Source organism: Chinchilla lanigera, unplaced genomic scaffold (assembly GCF_000276665.1).
Source record: "Chinchilla lanigera isolate Chin_1 unplaced genomic scaffold, ChiLan1.0 scaffold00047, whole genome shotgun sequence".
Taxonomy (NCBI): Eukaryota; Metazoa; Chordata; class Mammalia; order Rodentia; family Chinchillidae; genus Chinchilla; species Chinchilla lanigera.
Genome location: NW_004955448.1, coordinates 9,013,137 through 9,038,519, shown reverse-complemented (window position 1 = coordinate 9,038,519; position 25,383 = coordinate 9,013,137). Strand labels below are relative to the sequence as shown.

At 33.9% G+C, this 25,383-nt stretch overlaps 1 protein-coding gene across 1 annotated transcript in view; it reads right to left on the bottom strand.

Moving 5' to 3' along the window:
* The window catches only part of Rsrc1 (arginine/serine-rich coiled-coil 1), a 301,913-nt gene that overhangs the window by 210,946 nt on the left and 65,584 nt on the right, over nucleotides 1–25,383 (bottom strand). Inside the window, exon 4 of the mRNA XM_013518587.1 lies at nucleotides 1,995–2,159. Coding sequence (XP_013374041.1) covers nucleotides 1,995–2,159 — 165 coding nt within the window. The remainder of the gene's footprint in view (nucleotides 1–1,994; nucleotides 2,160–25,383) is intronic.

Here is a 25,383-nt window from a genome sequence, read left to right as displayed (position 1 = left end):
CCATAATCTAATCACCTTCCAAATGCATGAGGCTTTGAGGGGGCCGTTCTTGGTGTGTAAATATTACTTCTCAGAGCCTGTCTGTGACACATGGACTAGTACAGATCAATGAGTTTAATGTTCATGGAGATATTTTGAGACTACCATATGCCCAAACTGAAGACGAAAACCAACATCACGGTAATGGCCTATTAGAGGTACAGAAAAAGGCATGAGACTGCTTACCTTTTAAATTGCTTGTATAAACAAGCAGTAAGCACATTTGTAGTTTAAGCCAGACATTAACAAATGACAACTCTTGGGCCAAACCAGCCAGCTGCCAGTTTTTGTAAATAAAGTTTTACTGGAATACAGTTGAGTAGTAGTTTATTCTTATTCATGATTGTCAAGTTTAGCAGTACCTGCAACAGAGGCCATGTGACTCGGAAAGCATGAATAATTTCCTGTCCAGTAAGTGTAGTGCTACCTGAGTTCAGGTCATTGATAATAAGGTTTAGTTACTGATGGTCAAAAGTATCCTGTGTTTGGATGTTCTACAGCTTCTTTTGTTTTCTACAAACACTCATCTGACTCTGCCATTGTGATTTTCATACCCTCGCTTCCATGCTTATTTTTCCAATTGCGTGAAAGCTCCAAGTAGTACTAGCTCTAACATTATGTTCCTATATTTAACGCTATATCTGATAAACAGAAGATATTTAAATATTGTAGACCAAGCAAGTAAATGAATGTTTATATTTGATAATCAATAAATATTTATGAGCAACTAATATGTACATGAGGTATTCTGATATAAGAATACAAATTCTGAATGGGTTCAAAAATCAGCTTTATGAAATAAAGATCTAACCTTTAAAAAAATAATATTAATAAATTATTTCTGGTACAAAGCAGGATGCACAAGTACATATATTAACAAATACTTGTATTGTAAATGCATACATTGGTTTAAAAAAATGTATTTTGATTTTCGATCAGACTAAAGAGGTAAGAATTTGCATGTACTCAGTTCTACCTAGGAGAAAAGGCACCCTGACACAAAACCACCCCATATTATGGCCTACTGAAACTACAGAGCTCACTGAATGAGATTATCATGGTTTTCTAGAATCAGACCCCAAGGCCCTTCAACTGACATCTCTTATTTCTACTTTATTCATTATCTTTGTTGAGATTAATGTCAAGAAATAATGACAAATGCAATGTTATGACTTATGAACCTGGCATCCAGGAATCAATCTAATAGAACAGAATCAGCTCTGAGAGAGATTCACACAGGAGGCTGAAAGATGGATGATGGTGATAAATTCCAAGATGTTCTACTTTATAGAACTGAAGACCCCAATGACAATTTTGAATAAAACAAATAAGCAATATATTTAAGTTGCTAAACAAGAAACATCTTCTGGTTTGTTATAGAGCTATGAGTAGATTTCAACCTCCAAATGGACAGTTAGAATCACTGTTTTAGTAATAATAATGGATACACTCTAACATACATATGAATCATACTATTATTGCCCTAATCCCTATTCTAAATGAAGAGGCTTAACCAATAGTAAGGTGCATCGTTCCCTCCTTCTATTTCATCTTTATTCCTTTCCCCAAAAGCTGTAAGTTATCAGACAGCTTTAATCACTACAGTCTTTACATTTTAACTTCATATTCACAATAAAACAGAATGTATAACTTTCCAAAAGTTATGTAAAGTAGCCTTTATTTATGTATTAAACATTGATACTGCATTATATTGTGTTCCTAAGAGTAGCTATTTCATTATTTTTAATGAAAATAGAAATGTGCCATAAACAAATAAGATAACTATTTATTCTTTCTGTTTGCTCTCTTATATTCTCTTTTATTCATCTTCTTCACCTCTTACAGGAGTTTAGCCACAAGGACAGGAATAAGAGAAATATCAGAGAAAGAAAATTTATTTTGAATATAGCTTGGAATCAGTGAGTCATCATTTCACAAAATTTACATCAACTTACCCACGTTTGGTGTGTAATTCTTTGTCCTTGCCTTTATCCTTTTCTCTCTTCTCTTTATCTCTGCCTTTACGTCGATCTCTATCCCGGGACCTACTACGGGTTCTTCTGTGACTGGACCTTTCACTGCTTCGACTATGGGAACGTGGACGAGGTCTTGACCTGGACCTATAGTAAGCAGATTTGATTAAACAGAATTAGAGAATATTTCTCATTTGAAAAATAAATATCCTATAAAATTATTGGAAAAAAATTTAGCTTTAGTTATGAACTCAAAAAGTAAATAACTGCAGGAAGCAAGCATGTGAATATGATTCTTTATAATTACTATTAAAATGACATGAGGAAACATATTATCTACTTTGCAAAACAAACTAAGGTTCAGTCAAGAAGTGTTTATAAACGAAAGTCTTCTTGTGTTTTCTCACTTGGTTTTGTTTGCTTTTGTATAGAGTCTCACTATTTTGTCCTGGCTGGCCCTGAGTCCTAGGCTTTAAGCAATCCTCCTGCCTCAGCTTCTCAAATAGTAAAACTAAGGTACATGCTGCTGAACAGAAACAAGTGAGAGGTGTAAAGGTTCAAATCAAATCTTAATTAGTAAGGTCCCATAAGATAACATGACAAACCAAATGTATTTAACGTAACCTGTAAGGACAGAGGTCTTCCCTACCCCTGTAACCTCTGCTTATCTATTCAACCCTATTTCTTATTTCTAATTATTTCAATAAAATTATTCATCTACAGTAATCCAGCTATTTTTTGTACAAAATTATAACAGTAGGTGTCTTAGTTACTCTTCTCACTGCTGAGACAAAATACATGAAATCCAAAGTTAAAGGAGAGTTAAAATTATTTTGTAGAGATTTCAGTTCATAGTTGGCTGGGTCCACAGTAGGGTGGCATGGGAGAGAGGGATGGCAAAGCAGAAAGGCAAAGACAGAAGGCAGCAAGCAGCAATAACCGACCCTCTTTCTGCCCCTTATATCTTACCCGGGCTACCACCCTTAGGGCCAACAGCACTCACACCCAGGGTGCTGCAGTCTTAATCCTAGTATCACCCCACAAATCAAGCCCAGTATTACATCTTTGATTCTGGCACCACACACCCTAGATCCAGCCACCTCCAAAAAGCCCCACCTATGACCACAAGAGTTTTTTGGAGCGGCCATCTAGATACAAGCCATAACAGCAGGACACATTATATGCTAGTAAGGGTCAATTTCAGGTCCTGATTAACAGTACTGACAAGAAACCTTCTATCAGAAAAGAAAGCTACCAGAAAATCCTACAGGTAACTATTTAAAACAGTTACATGAAGGTACCAGAGAATGACCTAAAGCATGGAGATTCTACAGGGAGCCAACACTTGGAAACAGGAAGCTGCAATGAAAAAGTTGCGGATTTTATCAGTTTCTACTCAGGGCAAGCCCAAGTCTGCCGCATGTGCGAGGTGGATTAAAATATCCAGCATATGTTTCAAGTTTTAAAAATTTATTTCAGTAAAAGATGCACTGTCATTAATCCCCCCTCAGGATGTTCCCCCTTACTTCTAATATCTGAGAGACAAAACAAAGAGGAATTCTTAAAATTAGTCATTAATCCAAAAAGAAGCTGCAAAGAAAATACAAAGGCCAAAAAAACAGAGAAATTCTCCTATTAACTTGTTTTGAAACTGTTTTATTGGGGCTTTTTCGCTTTAAAATAAAAAAAAAAAAAAGCAGGGAAAGGATACAATAGTGAAATACTGGACTTGAATGTAATAATATCAACGAATATATTTAATATTATTGAAGTAAATAATTAAAAGTTCTTTGTCACATGAATTAAAATGCCACGGACAACTATATACTACCTACAAATGCACTATAATTTGAAAATATAGAGAGGCTGAAAATAAGTGGCTAAATGTACATCATATAAACTGTACCTAGGAAAGATAAATATCTTAATACCATATAAATTAGACTTCAGGGTCGGTGATATAGCTCAGTGCATAGTGCCTGTCTGGCAAGCATAAGATCTTGAGTTTGATTCCCGGTACCAAAAAAAAAATTTCAGAAACTAAAATTATCACCCATAATAAAGATGCTTCACAATAATCAAAGAAATAACACTGAATGGACAACAGAGTTAAATTAGAACAGTAACACAAAAGAAACAGATATACAGAAACTATACTTTTAATTAATTCATGGGTCAAGTAAGAAACCAACAAGCAAATTAGAAAATATTTTAACCTGAGTGACAATGAAAATACAACATATGAGAATCTGTGAGATATAGCTAAAACAATACTTAGAAGAAAATGTATAACTTTGAATACTTACATTAGAGAAGAGGTGAAATTACTTCAGATTTTACTTTAAGACAGTGATGAAAGCCGGGCATAGTGACACATGCTTATAATCCCAGCATGCTCAGAGGCTGAGGCAGGAGGATCAGAAGTCCACACTCAGCCCGGGGAATTAAGCAACTTCATGAGACCTTGTCTCAAAAAATAAAAAGGGCCGGGGGTGTGGCTCATGGCAGAAACCTGGACTTCAATCCCTAGCACCACACATTTAAAAAAAAAAAGTTAAGAAGAGCAAAGTAAACCCAATGTACTTGATAAAAAGGAAATATTACATAGAAGACCAAGAATGTGTGAAACACAAAGCAGTAGAGATAATTAACAAAATCAGAATCTGGTAGTAAGAAAATATTAATAAAATTGATAAATAGCTAATTAGAACAATTAAAAAGAAAATATCAATACAATTTACCAAAGTGGATGACAGAGAAACTAAAAGAACTAGTACTGATACATATTCTAATAGGTAAGTCTCTAGGAGAATTACATGGGTGTCAATGGTACTAATATGTACCCTCTATCATCCCTAGTAGGTTCATTCTATGAATGAACAGCAATACTGGATCATAAATCCACAAACAATGTTTTCAAGTGTGATTTTGAGAAGTTACAGTATTTATTGCTAGAACTATCATTATTAATTATATTACTGATACAATGTACAAAAATTAATTTTCCATTTTCATTCCAATTTCCTATGATAATTATGACATTACTATCTTTCCATAGCAAAGTTTTATAATCATAGTTTACTCTCCTTATAGATGTTATCCTGTTCATTTTTAATGAATCTTACATTACATGCGAGTATACTGAAACTTTAACAGATTATTCCTAAAATCTCTGAGCAATGATCAGTCCAAACTTAAACTATTCTCATAAGAAAATAACACTAATAAAACCAGTGAGAGTCTCTTGTGACTTCAGTCACTAAGTATATCTAATGTGCATATAAATATACTAAATGTTACCTGACAGATACATAATATATTATCTTAACTCGGTTCTACAGTGGCAAGTTCAAAATATAATTCTGGAAAACAGTTGTCAAAATGCACAGTAATAAAAGGCAGGTAAACAGACAAAGATCATCTTTACACAATGGTTAAGAGATCAGTTGAACAAAGATATTGAACAATTATAAATGTATATGCACCTAAAGCCAAAAAAACTCAATTCATAAACCGGATATTACTGTATCTAAAGTGAGAGATAAGATCCAGTAGAATAACAGTAGAAAATCCAGTACTGTGCCCTCACTGATGAACATATCACGGAGAGAGGGAAAAAAGCCAGTTAGTAATTTAGAGCAACAGCACTTAACATATTGATACAAAACATTCCAACCAGCAACTGTAGAAGGCACATTCTTTTAAAAACTCATATTGGAGAAACAGACAGGCTTGCTGGAGATAATTATGAACAACTACATGCAAACATATCAGAATACCTACTGGATATGGAAAAACTTCTGGACACATATAAACTACCAAACTATATAAACTACCAAAACGTATAAACTGGACCACAGAGACATAGAAAACCCAAACAAATTAATGACAAGCAGTGACACTGAATCAGAAACAAAAAGTCTCCCAAGAAAGAAAAGCTCAGGACTAGATAGCTTCATTGCTGCACTCTTAATTAATTTCTGAGGAAAAAATAATGCTAATTCTTGTCAAACTATCCCAAAGAATTGAAAGGAGGACAGCTTTCCAAGCTCATACTCCAAGGCCTGCCTTACCCTGATACTGGAACGAGATGAGGACATAACTAAGAAAACTGTAGCACAGTATCTTTAATGAACATAAACATAACAACTATCAACAAAATGCTAAGAAATTGAATCAAACAGGACATTTGAAAGATAATTCACATGATCAAGTTAGATATTTCCCAGGTATGCAAGGATGGGTCAACATATGGAAATCAATAAAAATATAACAACAAAATGAAGAATAAAAATCACACGATCATCTCAACAGAAAAAGCATATGAGATAAACCTCTAGCCAACCTTATCAAAAAAAGGAAAGTAAAACCTCTAATTCATGCAATAAGGAATGAAATCAGTATAAATTCTGTAGAAATTCAGAAGATCATCAATACCTACTTTGAAAACCTTTACTCTCATAGGATGGAAAACAGATGAAATAGACAGATTCTAGATACCTATGAATTACCAAAGCTGAATCAAGAAGATAAAAAATACCGAATAACTCAATATTAGCCAACAACTGAAAATGTAATAACTTACCAACAAAGAAAAGCCCAGATCTCAATGGATTCACAGCTGAACTCCACAAGAAATTTAGAGAACATTTAATGCCTATTCTTCTCAAACTCTTTAATGAAATTGAAAGGGAAGGAATTCTCCCTAACTCAATCCTGGAGGCAAGTATTACCCTGCTAACAAAACCAGAGAAAGACCCAACCAAAGAAGAGAAATATAGGCCAAGCTCCCTAATGAACATAGATGCAAAAATTCTCAATAAAATACTAGCAAACAGAATGCAACAAATCATCAAGAACAAGTGGGATTATATACCATGAACAAATGGGATTCAACCCAGGAATGCAGAGATAGTTCAATATACACAAATCAATTAATGTAATACACCATATCAATACCGCGAAAGGAAAAAATCACATGATCATCTCAATAGATGCAGCAACAGCTTTTGATAAAGTCCAACACTCATTCATGATAAAAGCCCTACAGAAAATAGAAACAGACAGTCTTTACCTCACTCTGATAAAAGACATCTGTGACAAATCAACAGCCAACATCACATTAAATGGACAAAAATTGAAAGCTTTCACTTTAAAATCAGGAACAAGATAAGGATGTCCACTGTCACCACTCCTAATCAATATAGTTCTTGAAATATTAGCCAGAGAGAGAAATAAAAGGAATAAGAATAGGAAAGGAAGAAGCAAAATTATCATTATTTGCAGATGACATGATACTCTACATAGAAGACCCCAAAAATTCCACCGAAAGGCTTATAGATTTAATAACCAAATTCAGTAGCATAGGTGGATACAAACTCAATACTCAAAAATCAACAGCATTCCTGTACACAAACAACAAACAGACTGAGAGAGAATTTAGGGAAACCATACCTTTCACAACAGCATACAAAAAAAAAACCAAAACATTTAGGAGTTAATCTAATGAAGGAAGTAAAAGATTTATACAGTGAAAACTACAGTACTCTGAAAAAAGAGATCGAAGAGGATTTCAGGAAATGGAAAGATATTTCTTGCTGATGGATAGGAAGAACCAACATTGTGAATATGCCATACTCCCAAAACTGTTATACAGATTCAATGCAATCCCAATTAAAATACTATTAGTATACCTCACAGATCTAGAGAAAACATTCCTAAAATTCATCTGGAACCAGAAGAGGCCTAGAATAGCAAAAGCAATTGTGGACAACAAAGAAAAGGCAACAGGAATCACAATCCCTGACTTGAAATTATATTACAAAACTACTGTGATAAAATCAGCATGGTATAGGCAAAAACAAACAAACAAACAAAAAAACAGACCCAAGGATCAGTGGAACAGACTGAAAGGTACAGACATAACTACAAACACACCCAGCCACCTTATCTTTGACAAAATGGCCAAACGTGTTCACTGGAAGAAAGATAGCCTCTTTAATGAAAGGTGTTGGGAAAACTGGCTCTCCACATGCCGAAGACTAAAACTAGACCCATGTCTATCACCATGCACTAAACTACAGTCAAAATGGATCAAAGCTGTAAATATTAAAACAGAAACACTAAATCTACTGGAAGAGAAAGTAGGTTGAAATCTTGAAGACATAGGGTTAGGCAGAGAGTTCATGAACAAAAAAAAAACTGCATGGGAAATACTTCAAAGAATCAGCAACTAGGATCTCATCTTAATGAAAATGTTTTTGCAAATCAAAAGAAATCACCAACAGAGTAAAAAAAAAAACCCATAAATTGGGAAAAAATTTTAGCCAACTGCCCCTCAGACAAAGGACTTCTATCTAGAACATATAAGGAATTAAAAAAAATAAAGCCCCCAAAATTCAAAGACCCAATCCAAAAATGAGCATCTGAAATGAATAGACACTTCTCAGATGAAATATAAATGGCAAATAAAGATATGAAAAAATGTTCAACATCATTGGTCATTTGAGAAATGCAAATTAAAACAACACTGAGATTCCATTTCACCACGTGCCTATAATCTCAATCCTCGGGAGGCCGAGGAAGGAAGACCATGAATTTGTGGCAAATCTAAGCTATTCAATAAGATCCTGTCTCAGAAAAGAAAGGAAAAAAAGGCAAAGAGAGGGGTGAAGCAGGAAAGGACAGGAGAGGGGAAAAGAAGGGAGGGCCCTACCGTAGATCCAACAGTCCCACTTGTAGGTATACTTACATATTGAAAGAAATAAAATCAGCATACCAAGAGAAATCTGTATGCTGTGTTTATTATGGCACTATTCCAAATAAAGACATAGAACCAACCTAGGTGCCCGCCAACAGATGAAAAAAGAAAATCTGACATGTATATATAGATACTTAGATACACACAATACAATGTCATTCAGCCATAAAAGGGATGAAATTCAATTATTTGTAGTGAAATGGGTAGAACCAGGGGGCATTACGTTAAGAGAAATAAGCCATACACAAAATGCAAGTACTGTATGTTCTCTCTCATACGTGAACTTAAAGGGAGGAAGGACCAATCTGAATGTAGATTAGCTATACCTAGAGGATGGATGGCAGCAGGCGTGGTAAGGGGAATCTGGATTGTATCGTGTATAGCATATGCATGGACTGTATTGAAACATCACACTAAACCTCTTTAATATGTATAATTAATACATGTTAATGAAAAATAGATGTTTTAAAAATACAGGTGAGTATTTAAACTCTTAAAACTTCAGTTGCTTCTCTTATAAACAGGTATCTAATATAATTTCTTAGTGGCTTATTGATTTTTTCCCTTAAAAAATATACTGCTGGGTAAAATGACAATTTGTAGATTACAGACAAACTGAGTTTTGGTGAAATCATATTTTTATTATACTCGCAGAATGAAATGTATCTATTACCAGTGCACTTAAATTTATATAAATATTAAGTTAAAGGGCTGGGGATGTAGCTCGGTGGCATAGTGCCTGCCTGGCAAGCGCGAGGTCCTGAGTTCGATTCCTGGTACCAGAAAAAAAAAACCAAAAATTAAAAAAAAATAAATATTAAGTTAAAAATGAAGAACTCCTCAAGTAATGGTACTCTCAAATAAGTTATTTCCTGTTAAGCATACATTTCCTTTTGTGCAAAGTAAGAATCATAACTACTTGCATCACAGATTAAATAATAGTACCTAAATGAATTATGAGCTAACAGACAAGTGACTCAGAAGGAAGAAGCAGGCACCGAGGAAACAGTAATTGAGACATATACTAATGTGAATGAGTTTGTAAACCCTCAATCAGAATGCTATCAAAGTATGTTTCACTCAGCTCTTAGCTAATTCAGTAGAATTAATTACTGTGCTGGTTTTGAAAGATCACTAAATTCTTAACTTTGGCATAAAGAATGCTCAAGTTTCACCAAATTTCTTTTATATATGAAGATGAAGACTAATGTGAAGGGCTAAAGTCCACATGCTCTGCACAGGTAACCCTCAGTAGCTAAACTTCAGTGGTTTGCTATTAACAGGAAAAGCACATACATCACCTATCACTCAAGCCTCCAACTCTTTTAAGAATAAAAGGGGATCTTTGGGGGAGTGAGGGTTACTACAGTATGAGAACAACAGGACTAAACTGGTACTGTCCCATACAGAGCAGACTATGACCGCTCTCCTATCACCAGTGTACCAAAGGTAGATACGACCATTAGCAAAGACTTCTATCAGCTACAGTCCAATGCAACTCTCCCTTAGCACCTTCATTCTCAATCTTGTCCAGCACAAACTCAGTTCTCACCAATTTTCCCTAACATGAACACTCCACTATGGAAAACATACCTGCTTTCCTCCAAAACTGTCTTGCTCATTATCTGCCCTATGTCTTCTCGTAAGTAATCTATGCCATTCTAGAAGAGTCTCCCACAAATGATTCCGGTGTAGTTCAACAACCAGGACAGCAGTCACAGATTTGTAAGTTAAGTCACCTATGGTGTCAAACGTAAAGAAAGTAGTAGGCTTTAAAACATAAACTATACAGCATATTAGACCCTTTTCCCCCAGTGGCTTAATGTTCATTACTTTAATCTCCATACTGTAGGCCTCTTAATCTTGATTACAGGCTGCAAGTAGCAAAATGGGACTCTGGAGAAAATATATGTGAAAAGAGACTGCAAATGCAAAAACACAGGCAGAACAAAATATACTAAAGGCTGTTAAAAAGGACAGTAAAATAAGTACAGATTTATGGTGAATTAAACTACTGACTTCTTAGTTGTCATAAAAATCATTTTACACAATTTTGAATGAGATTCACTCTCTAGATACATGAACAATGCAATTTACCTCATTAAGTAGCTTTAAATATAAATTTGAAGTCCCCTTCAGGAAAAAAAAAAATAGCAGACTAAAAAGATTTCCAAACAAATAAAAAAAAAGCCAAACTATATTAAAATTTAAGATGTTATCTGTCCCTGGTTCCTTAAATATCTTTCTGATAAATCACTCTAGAAGTCTCTAGAGTACAAAGCCAATATGGAGATATATTATAAGCAAAGAACCATTTGATAAAAAATGTGGCACTCTAGAACACACAATATATAAACAATAAATGGACAGCAAGATGTCCTATTATAGCAGATAAATGCTTTCAATATCTACGAATAAGAAGAATCACCATAACATCTCTATATAAAATGAATTACTGCCCTCAAAAACCAATTTCTCAACTTTCTTAATTGGCTAATAAGTTCTAAACACATGTAATCAAAACAAATACCCTAATATTGTGTCTTTCAAAAAAATAGGTAGTATACTTCAAATAATCTCAAGTTGAATCCTATGAAAACTACATTTACCATAAAATAAAACTGTAATTAAAATGAAATAAAATAATTACATACTGAATAAAAACTAACATGGATTTCATGTTAGGAACAGATTGTGAACATAAGTATTTAATTTTAATCCCTACTAAAACCCAATTAAAATTATAACATGGGGAATTTTTTAGAAGGACCTAAATGTACTCTGGGAAAGTGATACACTTTGACAAAGGAGGTCATCATTTGTGCTTTTGTGGAAAACAAAAAAATGAACTTAAAAAAAAACCTCCTGAAGAAAAACAAGATCATATCAAAAGATCTGAAAACAGACCTAGCTATCACTATAAAATCGCCCATTTATTTTAAAAACTCCAATTTACCAAACAATACAGTGTCATTTAAGAAACCTTGTAGGCCACTCAAACCCTTCAGTCCATCCACAGAACTGTCTGTTACTGGCTGACTCAGGAAAATCGTGTGTTTGTCATGAGGAAAAAAGGAATCCAACAGCTGTACAAAACAAGTATAAGAAAAGAAACAGAAAGAATAAAAAACTTTTCAGAAGAAAATGCAAATGTGCCCCATTAAAAAATCATGAAGCAGAAAAGACTAGAAGATAATATTTGACCATGTACTAAATATAAAAACAAGCAATATAGAAATCCAGAGATGTGGATAAACAATACAGAGACATGAAATGATTGCTCGCTGATTTAGGAAATAAAGAAAAAACCTATTTCAGAAATAATACTAAATTACAAGGTGCTCAAAAGAGAACATGATTGAGCATATAGTAAGACATAGATGTTAGTGATGGAAAAAGAAGCCAAGTAAAACCAAAAAAGTGGTAGGAACTAACAGGAACTAACAGAAAGATAATGAACATTCAATTTAAGAGAATATTACAATCATAATCCAAGAACACCCCAGGAAGTAAAGGAACCCATATGTAGAAAGAGCCCACTGTAACTGGGAAACTAGCCATAAGTAACTCTGAGATATGTCCTAATAAAGTTACCACACACTGGAGGAAAAAGAATACTTCAACCTAGTCACCAACGAAGAGTCAAGCTGCCATCACTCTTGTCAGCTACAAACTATACAGTAAATAATGGCTCCAATTTTCCTGAGGAAAAGTGTGTGTTTGCAGTATTATATCCAGCCAAACTGTCTTTCTATGATTACAGAAGCTAAACTAGGTGTGGTGGTGCACACCTATAATTCCAGCGACACAGTAGGCTAGACAGGAGAATTCCAAGTCAAAGACAAGTTTGAGCAACTTACCAAACCCTACCTCAAAAATAAATGTTAAGAAAGAAAGCAGACTAGTAGCAGAATGCTTGTCGACCATGGCACAAAGCCCTAGATTCAGAAAAAAAAAAAAATTCAAAGCTACAGAAAACCATAATAATAATTTATTACTCTAAATTCCTAGGTACATCACTTAAAGTATAATTAAAAGGATATAATCTAACAAGTTGATAAAATAAAACAGAACTCATCCAAAGAAGGGAAGAGAGTAGAAAAAAAGGACTGAACAAATACAAAAAGCAATGAATAACATGGTAGATTAAATCCAAATATATCAGTAATTACTAAGCATAACTGAACTAAATACAAATGAAATTTTTAAAAACTTGTCAGACTAAAAATAATCAAATCTATAGGCAACCTGCAAACTGAATACTTTTAAAAAATTTATTAGTACATTTTAGACAGATATAACACTCATTATATGCAAAATGAACACTTTAAAGAAAGGCTGAACATTTACGTATGGAAAAAATATGCAGGCAATCACAAAGAGAGAGCCGGTGAAACTATACCAGTATCAGATAAAATCGACTCCAAAGTAAGGACTTAGAAATAAAGAGGGAAGCTCCATGATGATAAGGTCAATCAATAAAGAACATATATAATAATTCTGATTTTATAAACATGTAACAAAAACTGAAAATACATAAAGTGAAAGTGATAAAGCTTAAAGGCAAAATTCTGGTTATAAATTTGTTTGTAGCTGTCTCAATAACTGATAAAATAAGCAGCTTTTTAAAAGACAATTTTAGGGCCAGGGATATAGCTCAGCAGCACAGCACCTGCCTGGCAAGCACAAGGTCCTGAGTTCAATTCCCAGTACCAAAAACGAAAAAAAGAAAAGAAAATTTTTAAATTAAGATATTTAGAACAAATGGTTAAATTTACCTATGTAACTATATCTCAAAATGCAGAATACTCATTCTCCTAAAGTTTACGTATAATATTTCTTAAAATAAACCACACAGTAGGTTAGAAATAATCTCCAACATATCTGAAAGATAGGAAACATTCTAACTATACAGGATTTAAGAAAATAATGAACAAAGTACAACTAGAATAGTCTCCAAATGTGTAGAAACTAAGTAATACAAGTCTACATAACCCAAAATAAAGAAGAAAGCACAGTGGATATTTTTTAAGTATCTGAACTAAATACAAAGTAAAGTATGACACATCATATATCTAAACCCCAACTCAGAAAAATTTACAGAGCTATTTGCAAATAAGAAAAAGATAAAAGCTAAAAATAAGTGATACAAGTATCTATCTCAAGGAGTTAGAAAAATAATAGAAAACTGAAATTCAACATACGTAAAAAGAAAATGAAGAGCAAAAATTAATGAAAAAGACGATCAAATAGTATTGTGATTCTTCAAAAAGATTAATAAAGTTGATACTGTCAGTAAAAATTATAACACTAAAAAAGTACATATAAAATAACAAATACTGGAAGTAAATATGACTATTAGAGTTTCACCCTCTGGCTGAAAATAACCCACCATGCACAACTAGACAAGCGGGCAAAATGTATGAAACAACTGTTTCAGACACTGTACAACAAGGAGCACAGGTTTGTGATCCCCCCAAGAAGAAAAAGGAAACAAATAAGGAACCATAGGAATGCCCCGAGCCTACTGCCTTGAGAAAGTTTCCAGGCAACAGAGCAGGAAGAGGGAAATTAAAGCCTGGTGGATTTGCTAGGTCAAGGAGACAGAGAAACCTTAAGGGAGGCCAAGGCAGCTGTATTTGCAAGCACTGTCCCAAAGAGGAGGAACGGGAAACAGGAGGAGGAGTACAGAAAGCTGCAGTGGAGAACTTCTGGTAAGTGGTCATCTATAAATATGTAAGGTAAAATTTCATAGAGCCAGGGAAAAAGTATAAGGGAAAGCAGTAAGACTCCTAAATATCATCCCAGGAGAGAACTAGTGTTTCTATGAGTCAAATTAAAAACATTTCCAACATAAGGTATTAACACTAGAGTAATAATACTGGAGCTAAATTAGCCATCAAGTAAATGTATTCTGCATTTACCTTAACAAAACCAAAAAGCAATTCCTGGATTAGTAAACTCTAAAACTACACGATAATTTGAAACTTTATTTATACATACGTTATTTGAAACTTACCATAAAAATCACAGTGGGGTTGGGGATATAGTCCAACGGTAGAAAGCTGGCCTAACATGAGTCACAATGAGTATGGGGTAGTGCTCAACGGTAAACTGTTTGTATACCATATGCAAGGCCCTGAGTTTGATCCCCAATACCACCCCACCCTGCTCCCTAAAAACATCTTGATGGCTAGTTTTTCAGTGCGATCCAGATAAGCCTAAAGTACCTGAAACCTTATATGGAATATTATTTCAAATACATCGGCCGAACTCAGAGGCACAGTGCCTGCCTGGCAGCATGAGGTCCTGAGTTCAATTCCCAATGCCCAAAAAACAACAACAAAAAAACAAAACTCCACCAGCAAAACGATATTTCTTTGAGAAAATTACACACCTTCTAATTTTAAAGTAAAATAATAAAGCGAGTAAATAAGCATTGGTTACTTACTGACATTCATTTGCCTTAGAGAAATCTGTTTAGACCAATACAGCTGCCAAATATTCTAAACTGCAAAACCAATATCAGCCATCCTCACTAGGGATAAAAGGTCAAGCCTCTAGTGGTTGCAGATCAAGTGTTTCTAAACAGAAATTGTTTGTATATGTCTAATATGTAATTACCTGTTTATATTGTCCAACTGAAATATTTCCTATCACAATTTCAGATATATACATCAGGTTTCACTAATAAGTTATCAGAATTCAAAGTAACCAATCTTTCATTTTCTGTAACAGATAAGACTTTAAAATATGCATAACAATATGCTAGTTTAGCACAGCTCTCATTTAGCAAGTTTACAGAGCCTCACACTGCCCCCTATAATTACCAAGGATCTGTATGCTAGAAGCATCGCTAGCTGTATTCATGTGACTTTAATTCTCCATATTTAAATAGTCACTGTTATCATCTCTTTTTGGTATTTTGCAGAGTTTTTCCTGTAGAAGGGCATTGTTTGTTGTGTTCTCTCTTGTTTCGACTTGGAGAAAATAGAATTGAAAAGTTCAGAGGTTACAGAGAAAATGAGTAATAAAACTGAAACCTGAATCCAGGTCTCTGGACATCCTTTCAGCAATAGCACAAGGATCTGACTGCAGTATCATTTTCAAATATAATCTATAAAACAGAAAATAAGTACACAGACTCAATTCTGAAATATTACCAAGATTTAACACTACTTTATTACAGTACATCCATTTAGCTAAGTAGCTTAGAATTATCATTATTCCAAATTCCTAATAATCATCTCCAGTCTCTCCTCTTTTAAGAAAAGATATTAAAACTTAGAATTGGGAAGAGGAAAAAAAGAAAAAGAAAAATGCAGAATGCCAGTGCTTCCCCCACTAAAAAAACACATAACCCACCCACTATGCCAAAGGTTAAGTCATTTAGTCAAGTTCAAAGATCTTCAAAGACTTCTTAGATCCAGATAAGCCCATATGTTACCAAAATTCTGCGAAAAAGCTATTACTTTCCAATCTGTTTCTCATGTTTAAGATACAGAACACACAGATGCTTGGCATCACGCATCAGTCTTCCTAAATTTTCGCACCAGATAATCAAGGTTCACCAATAACTTTCCTGTTTAAAAATCCTAGAAATGTCTTTATTCCATCAGTGCCTGGTTCACTTGTTAAATCTGAATGTAACCATAAAAGGCCATTCAGTTACTGTACAATAAGTGTTAATTTGCTAATTTCTTCACAGGTAATCAATTAAAATGTAAAATATTGGATAAAATTAGTTGCACTAAATTTAACAGCTGTTCCATAAGCATAATTAGTTTCACAAGGGCCATATGTATTCTGAACAGAGACAGAGTTGAAACAAATAGACAGATTTCAAACAAGTTTGAGAAAATCTGCATTTAATTAGCAGGTGGGCACTACAACTGCATAACGTTTTTATACATTTATATTTATGAAGTGACAGAAGATCTAAAGGCTTTTTAAAACAGCGTTTATTGTTTGAATGGTAACTGTTTTGCTGCATGCTAAAGTGATTTAAATCCTTATAGCTCTGCTTTGAAAAAAATCATAAATGGTGAAAGAAAACATGTGGAAAACTGTAAAACTAGAAAGAATTCGCGACAAAGAACAGATACACATACCATAACTAAAAGGAAACTACACTTAATTAAATGTACACTACATCTGGAATATCAGCCTAATAAAATGTGAAACTATTAATTTTCATTGTTCTAAAGGAAATGAGGTCAGTGTCATTTAATAATTCCTCCAATTACACTGGACTAACTCCTTGGACTGTATGTTCTGGACACCATCTAATCTTAAAATGCTATATACTTTACAATATCCTTATGTTAAGCTTTAAATAAAGGCATTTAAATTACAAAGAAGTAAAAGAATAAAATCAGTAAATGAAAAACTTTAGCTGCTGGTAGCTGCTACCACTATATTGTAAACCTTACAGCTTCAGTAGAGGTTTCCATGGATGATGATAAGCGTGCGATCAGGCTTGTTAGTTCTATTAACATGCAAATCATCATTTTGAGGATAAAACATAATTTTAAAAGTCACAATGATGCCAGGGAACTTAGTATACTCCTGTAATGTCAGCACTCACAAGGCTGAGGCAAGAGGATCTCCACAGATTCAAGGGCACTGTAAGCTACATAATGAGTTCAAGGCCAACTTGAACCATATAGTGAGACCCTGTCTCCAAAAAAAAAAAAAAAAAAAAAACACACACACACACAAAAACAAATAGCAAAATTATGTTCACCTCACCAATATATTCATTAGCTGGCTATTTATCAGTATTAATTTTTTAATTAATTTTATTAGTAAATTTTAGATATACATAATGATCACATTTATCATAAGGAATTTCTACCTGTACATGATATATCTTGATTCTTCTTTTTCTCATTCCCTTTATCATTATTAATTATAAAATGTATTAAAAATAAGTTATTTTTTCTATAGCAAAGTCCTTTCCTTATAGAGCAGTAATTGTAGTAAGAGAATATGACAGTTTTTCAAAATACAACAGAATAATGAACCAGATAACTGCACTGTGAGTGTGGAAGAAAGTTAGGGGATTGCTTATCAACTAAGTAAACCAGTACCTTAAAAGTTAACTGCTTCCTTGCCTAGCCAAATTAATAGTGAATTATTATTCCACTTAGGTATTAAAAAGACAGGCACCACAAAATTTTTAAATAATAAGATACACATAAATTTACATTATTAAGCATTAATTTTTATTTTGTATCCTACTTTTGAAATTTAAGAAGTATTTTTAAAATGTTTCATAATGTGCAAAACCTAAATCTGTACATGAAAATGTCTGTGTTCGTGGAATTCATGCAACAAGCACAATTTAAAGAACATATGTGGTTCTACACTCAAATTGTGATAACTTAGGTGATTTGTAATTAACATTAATAATTAACATATTCAAAAATAAGAGAAAAATAAAATTCACTCTTCCTCCAAAATAATTAAAAATATTTTAATTAAAATTTCCCTCTAAAGATTTTATTTAAGCAAACAAACAAAAACTAAAAGGATGAAAAGCTTAATATCTCAATTACAGAAAATTTTATGGTTAGAAAATAGCTGGAAGAAAAATCTCAAGACACTGAAATAAACAGTTTCAAAATATTTACTTACTTTAAAAATTATCTTTAAAAGTGTCAAGTAACTTCTGCGTGATTTCACTCAATGCAATTATGTAAAACAATGCAATTATGTAAAACAACTTAATATAAGGACTGAATAGTTTATAAATTAGATTGCTCTCTGCTTGCCTTTAAATAAGTTTCCAATTACCTGAGATTTTTTTTCCTTCTCTTCTAAATCTGTGAAAAAATTTTAAACGTTTATGTCAATATTTTAATTATCCAGCAAGTTTCACTGGCAACAAAAAAAATCAGAAAAGTGAGACACCTTGGGCATCAAAAACCTTAATGGTCACCATATTGTATAAACAAAAATAGAACTCAATTCTGTCCAGCATTATTGTTTATTATATGGTACTATATATATGTTCAGGTATAACAGAAAATAATATTTGAAAGAAATCAAAGTATATGTTAGTTTATTTCTTGATTTGGTATAAGTGTCTTTTTTTGTTTTTGTTTTATTTCCCAAACCACAGAAAAGGAAGAGGAAATTTTAAGAGGCAAAGGCTAGGTCTTCAAGGTTTTATTCTGTTATCAGAAGAAACAAAGAAAGGTAGCAATAGATGACTATCTTAAATAGATCATGGAAAATTTAAAAATCATAGTTTTTCCTGCTCTTGCCCCTAGATATTTTTACTCTGCACAATTTCAGAGCAACTTAATAAATTTAATCCTAAATTCAAGTTCAAGACTTAGTAAAAAAATTTTCATACTATTGGAAAAACATTAACAATAGACTTAAAAGTGAGATCTCATTACACCAGCACTTAGCACATGTGGAATTTTCTCAACAATAAAACCAAAAGGAACCTTTAGGTTTGTATTTAAATTAGAAATGATCATTTTTATCTTTATGTAACTTTTTTATACACCACCCCCCTTCACCCCTGAATAAGGTTTTGTATATAACAATGTTTACCTTCAACTGATATTTTCATTTTTAAACAAAAACAATAGAAACAGCAAAAACATAATTTCCTAACCAAATAAATTTCACAAATGAATAGCCTATAAGTTTACTAGACAATGCAAAGGCTTTTTTTTGTTAAAATCACTGCACATTTCAATTTTTACTGTCACTTAAGGAAAAAAGTGCATAAAAAAAGTTGAAGTGCCATTTTGTTTGATTTTGAAAAAACTAAAGCTTGTTCACTCTCTTAAAAACCAAATGTATTAGCTTAAAAAGTATTTTTCGACATTCTTAAATTATCATCCAGAGCTTTTCTTATAGAGAAATATAAAGTCAAGTTTACCTTTCTACCTTTGTCTACATTAATAATATTAACAACTTGTTTACCTTTACATGTATTAGTAACAGATTAAACGGGGGAGATTAGAAAGGGAACAGCAAAAGTAGTGGCAGCTGACGAGCTCATACAAGAGAATACACGACAAACTCGAAAAATCAGATACTGAGCTAGGACCTGGCTTCAATTCCTAGCACTGCAAGAAGCAGAAAACTTGACACTGAAAACTGTTAAATCAAATAGCGGGACCAAATAACCTACTATTCAAAAATGTACTTTACAGCATTACTGTAGAGCCCAGTAGCATATCATAGTTGATGTACATAAGGTCTCAAGTCATAAGCTAAAACAGAGTACAAGTGGACTTAAGCTTCCTTAGAAAACTGATATACTATCCTTAAGAGAAAAACAGTATTCAAAACATTCTAAATCAGAGAAAATCTATGTATTTTACTTGTATCATTCTTTCCTCAAACTGGGCAAAGTACTGTAACTCAGTAAAAAGATGTTTAAAATAATAAAGGCCTCCACACAAGCTCTCATACTACTGTCTGTTATTACTTAGCCTACAACATTAACTCTGAGAGGCTGAAGATATCGAAGGCTGCCCTAAGTACTCATACTTGGTCCTAAGTACACCAAAGAGTCCCAAATACCACAAACTAGAAAATTCTTACAGATACACATAATACTCTGAAATCTTCAAAGTTCTCACGAGGCCAGTGAGTTATAAGGGCACAAGGTTTGTCGTCTCAGGCCAATATGTCCACCAGTTGTGGACATTATACCAGTTGTGGACTCTCCTTACTCTCTCTCTCTCTCTCTCTCTCTCTCTCTCTCTCTCACTCTCTCACACACACACACACACACACACTAGCTATATTCTTTAGGTAGATGTTCTGACACTGTGAACATTACATATGATGTAGCTATATCTTGTTGTATTGGTTCTCCCTACTGCCATAACATATAACACTATTCCCCAGACACCTCCGGATCCCTCTCTTCCATCAGATTTTGCCTATGTGTCTTCTCCTCACTCGTTCTATTATTTCTACCTTGTTAAATACTGAAACCTGCCTTCTCCCAACATCCAGAATTCTCAAAATCTCCTATCTTATTTTTTGGGGGACAGAGGTTGAGAGAGGGTCTCACTATGTATTCCAGGCTGGCCTAGAACTCACTATGTAACCCAGGCTGGTCTTAAACTCAGAGTGATCTTCTACTTTAGCCTCCCAAGTACTGGGATTACACGTGTGTGCCACCACACCATACCTTGTTTTATTTTTCTTTTTTCTAAGGCACTATGTCTATCACATTATATAATTTACTTGCACATTGTATTCATTGTTCTCCTTGTTGACTAGCCTCCTTGCTAGAACATAAGCTCCACGAGAAGAGTTTCTTTTGCTAAGGAATGTGTCCCAGGCACCCAGAAGTATGCCTATCACAAAGAAGACACTCAAATGTTTTTTAAAAATAAGTAAATTCATATATTACATTCCCAAATTTTGTTCTGTCTGGTACTGTCTGCATGACTATTTAACATTTTTCCTCAGAAAATTCATTTAAGTACAGATATTCCTCACTTAATGCCCTACCTGTCTCACAACTGCTCAGACTTCGAATGCCCCACTGGGATTCACACACCACATTTGGACTTAAGACACAGGAACCTGAGCATCAGTACAGCTTTACGGTAGCTTTTGGTATTCATCACAGTACGCAAATAAAAGCAAAGTCATCAAGTTGGAGTTTCCTTCACCATTTCTTTGTTCTGAATATTGTAATGTATATACTACATACAATTCCTCATTTAGGGACCAGGTACAGAACTGGGTCATTAAATGCAGAATGTCTGTATTGATCTGAATTGTTATTTTCCATGTAGTATCGAAATTATCTTAATAAATATTAAAAGCTAGCAACATTCTCTCTTCTTAATAAAACAATATGAGAAAAACATTATCATAATATAAACATTTGCTCAAATTTATATTGTTCTCTATCTCCCACACTAGTATAGCAATACCTAAGTAAACACATAAAGCAAATTTCAGTAATATGAGTGTGTGTGGGTGTGTGTTATCAAGGATCTATAACCTCAGACCATTTTTACTTTCTAATTTGAGACAAGGCCTTGCTAAGCCACTAAGCTGCCCCATCTAAGCTTTACAGGCCTGTGCAACCACACTCAAATCAAATGAACTCTTTTATCACTAGTCTTCGAACAAAATGTATCCATACCGTCTCAGCTAAATGAGTCATCCAGCCCAAAAGCCATAATCAGCCACATTTTCTTAACTCTGAGATCACAGCCAACACCTTAGAGTTTACAGACATTTCCCAAATACAGACATTTCCCCCAGACGACAGGAATTGTGCTCATGTACCCAGAACTCTGATTCTAGGACAGTCTACATTATAAAATCCCAAGAAGGACCCTCAGCATGTCACATTTACAAAATTTATTTTGCTTCTTTGTCTTCAGAGCCTAATTCATAACTAATATTCCTCAGAATGGTTTGAGAAAAACATTCTAAAAACTTTTAGGACACAGAAGTGGATTTGCTAATCCTCTAATTCATGATTCTCAGCCCTGGCCACTCATCAGTCATCTGGCGAACTTTAACAAATGTCCCTCTGATAAAAAAGAACTTAAGCTGGGAATAGAGCTCAGCGGCACAAGTGCCTGCCTAGCAAGTGCAAGGTGCTCAGTTTGATTCCCGGTACCAAAAACACAAAAAACAAAACAAAACAAAAACAAAAAAGAACCTGGGCCTACACTTCATGCGTTCTATACAAACTATCCCACAATGGATCACAGACTTAAAGGTAAAGCACAAAATAGTAAAAAGCTTTGAGAAGAAAACACAGGAGAAAAAGATTCATAATCCAGCACTTGGCAAAGACTGTTTAAATTTGACACCAAAGGCATAATTTATAAAAGGAAAAGATGATAAAACTGGACTTCATTAAAATTTAAGCTTTCTCTCTGTGAAAGATCAGTAAACAGAACAAAACACAAGCTACAGGTAGCAGAAAATATTTACAAACCCCGTACCTGACAAAGGACCAGCATCTATACTTCTATAAATAATCTCAGTCAGGAGCATTTGCATGTGACTATAGCCCCAGTAGCTCAGGAGACTAAAGCAGGAAGACTGCCTGAGCCCAGTAGTATAGAGACAGACTGGGCAACAAAGACACACCTCCCTAACCCATAAAAATAAAAAAAGACTTCATTTAAAAAAGAATCCTCAGAACTCAGCAATGTAAAATAAGCAGTTTAATTACAAAACAGACAAAATACAATATAACAACAGACAATACAAAATACAGTACAACAACCGACATTCTACCAGAGGATATACAGATAGTAAAATAAATCTATGGAAAGGTAGTCAACATTATCAGTCATTAGAGAAATACAAATTAAAACTACAATGGGATATCACTACACAACTATTTGCGGGGCTAAAATTAAAATTAACAACATAAAATGCTAATAAGGATAGAGAAAACCAAGAGAGAGAGTGCTGCTGGAAATGTTACATGGTATAGTCACTCTAGAAAACAGTTCACTTTCTTTCAAAACTAAAAATACACCTAGTAAGATTCAAAATTGTACCCCTAAGAATTTATCCCAGATATAAAAACTTATCTTCAAGGAAAAACTCACAGATTATCATAACAGCTTTTTTCCATAACAGCCAGAGCTGAAAATAACCCAGATATCCTTCAATGGATGAGAAGTTAAACAGAGATATATTTACACTATGGAATACTACTCAACAATGAAAAACAAATTAATGATATGTATAATAATTTAGAAAAATCGCCACAAATTAATGGTAAGTGAAAAAAGGTCCATCTCAAAATTTATATATTATACCAGTGGTGGCAAACCTATGGCGCACGCCTCAGCCGGCTGTTATCAAAGGAAGCTCTAAAAGGATTGCCATCACTGTACTACACTATTCCATTTAGACACGTTCTTAAATGGCAAAAATTATAGAAAAGAATTAGATTTATGATTGCCATTCATCAAAGGGAAGATATAGCCTGGGCATGGTAATGCACACCTACTTGGGAAGTTGAGGCAGGGAGATATCAATTTCAAGGATATCATGGGCAACTTAGCAGACCCCTAACTCAGAATAACTTAAGGATATAACTCAACACTCCTTGGGTTTAATACCCAGGCACACACACACACACAAACACACACACAAATCAGGTACAGGAAAAAAGGAAGTAGGTGTAAGGGTATAACACATAGGGTAAAATAAGTGATTCTTGTAATGATACACAACTATTGACTGCTTTGACTACATCAACTGCAATAATCTGGTTCTGCTATTGTACTACAGTTTTGTAAGATATTATCACTGGATGAAAATGAAAAAAAGTACATGAGAGCTCTTAGAGCTATTTCTCACACCTATATGTGAATTCACAATTATTTCAAAATAAAAAGTAAAATTAAAAAATACAGACATTTTTCTCAAATCATAGCCAATGCAATTAGATAAGATAAAACAATAGGAGGTATCAAAAGTGGAAATAAAAATATCTTTATCTGCAGATAATATAGTTGGAAAATTCCACAGAGAAAAACGAAAAAATTAACTCAAATTGGGGCTGGGGGTTTAGCTCAGCAGCACAGGGCCTGCCTGGCAAGCGCAAGGTCGTGAGTTCGATTCCTGGTACCGGAAAAAAAACAAAAAAACAAAACAAAACAAAAAACAAAACAAAAATTAACTCAAATCATAAAAGAATTCAGCAAAGTGAATAGGATAGAAAATTAACAAGTAAAAACAATAACCATATGTAAAAATAATCAGTGAATACATACAATGGACAAGAAAACCCTATGTATAACAGCAGTTTAAAAATAAAATACTTAGAAATAAACAGAACAAAAATGTCCAAAACCTAACTTCAAAAAACTGTAAAACACTCCTAAAGCAAACAGAAGTAAACTGTAACAAATGAAAAAACATTATTATTGGTCTTTCATGGTGTCAGGTCTTTTTAAATTAATTTACAAACAATCCAATCATGAATAAAACTTTCAAGGACCATGTTTTTGGAGCTAGAAAAGTTGAACCTAAAATTCATATGGAGAAATAAACATCAATCAGACATGGTGGCACATACTTGCGATCCTGGTACTCTGAAAGGCTAATGTGGTAGGATCTAAGTTCAGGCCCAGCATGGACAATTTAGTGACTTAGCAAGATCCTGTCTCAAATTTAAAAACTACAACAGGGCTGAGGATGTAGCTCAGTGAGAAGGCCCTCTTCAGTACCACATGAAATAAATAAATAAACAAACAAGCACACATCTAAGAATACCTAGGAAAGAGTATAATAGCCAAGAACTCTCAAAAGGGAAAAGCCCTAGCAGAATCTAAAATATGTTACAAAGACTCTATAATTGAAGAGATTTGTACTGGCACATGAATTAATATATACAAACCAAAGCAATGAATGTACAGTTCAGAAATATACTCAATACATATAAAAATCTAGTAGATGATAAAGGTGATATCGTAACTGCATAGCTGTATGGAAGAAAACAGATCTACCCATCACACTATACATAAAAATAAACTCCAGGGGCTGGGGGTTTAGCTCAGCGGCAAAAGCGCCTGCCTGGCAAGCGCAAGGTCGTGAGTTCGGTTCCCGGTACCGGAGAAAAACCAAAAA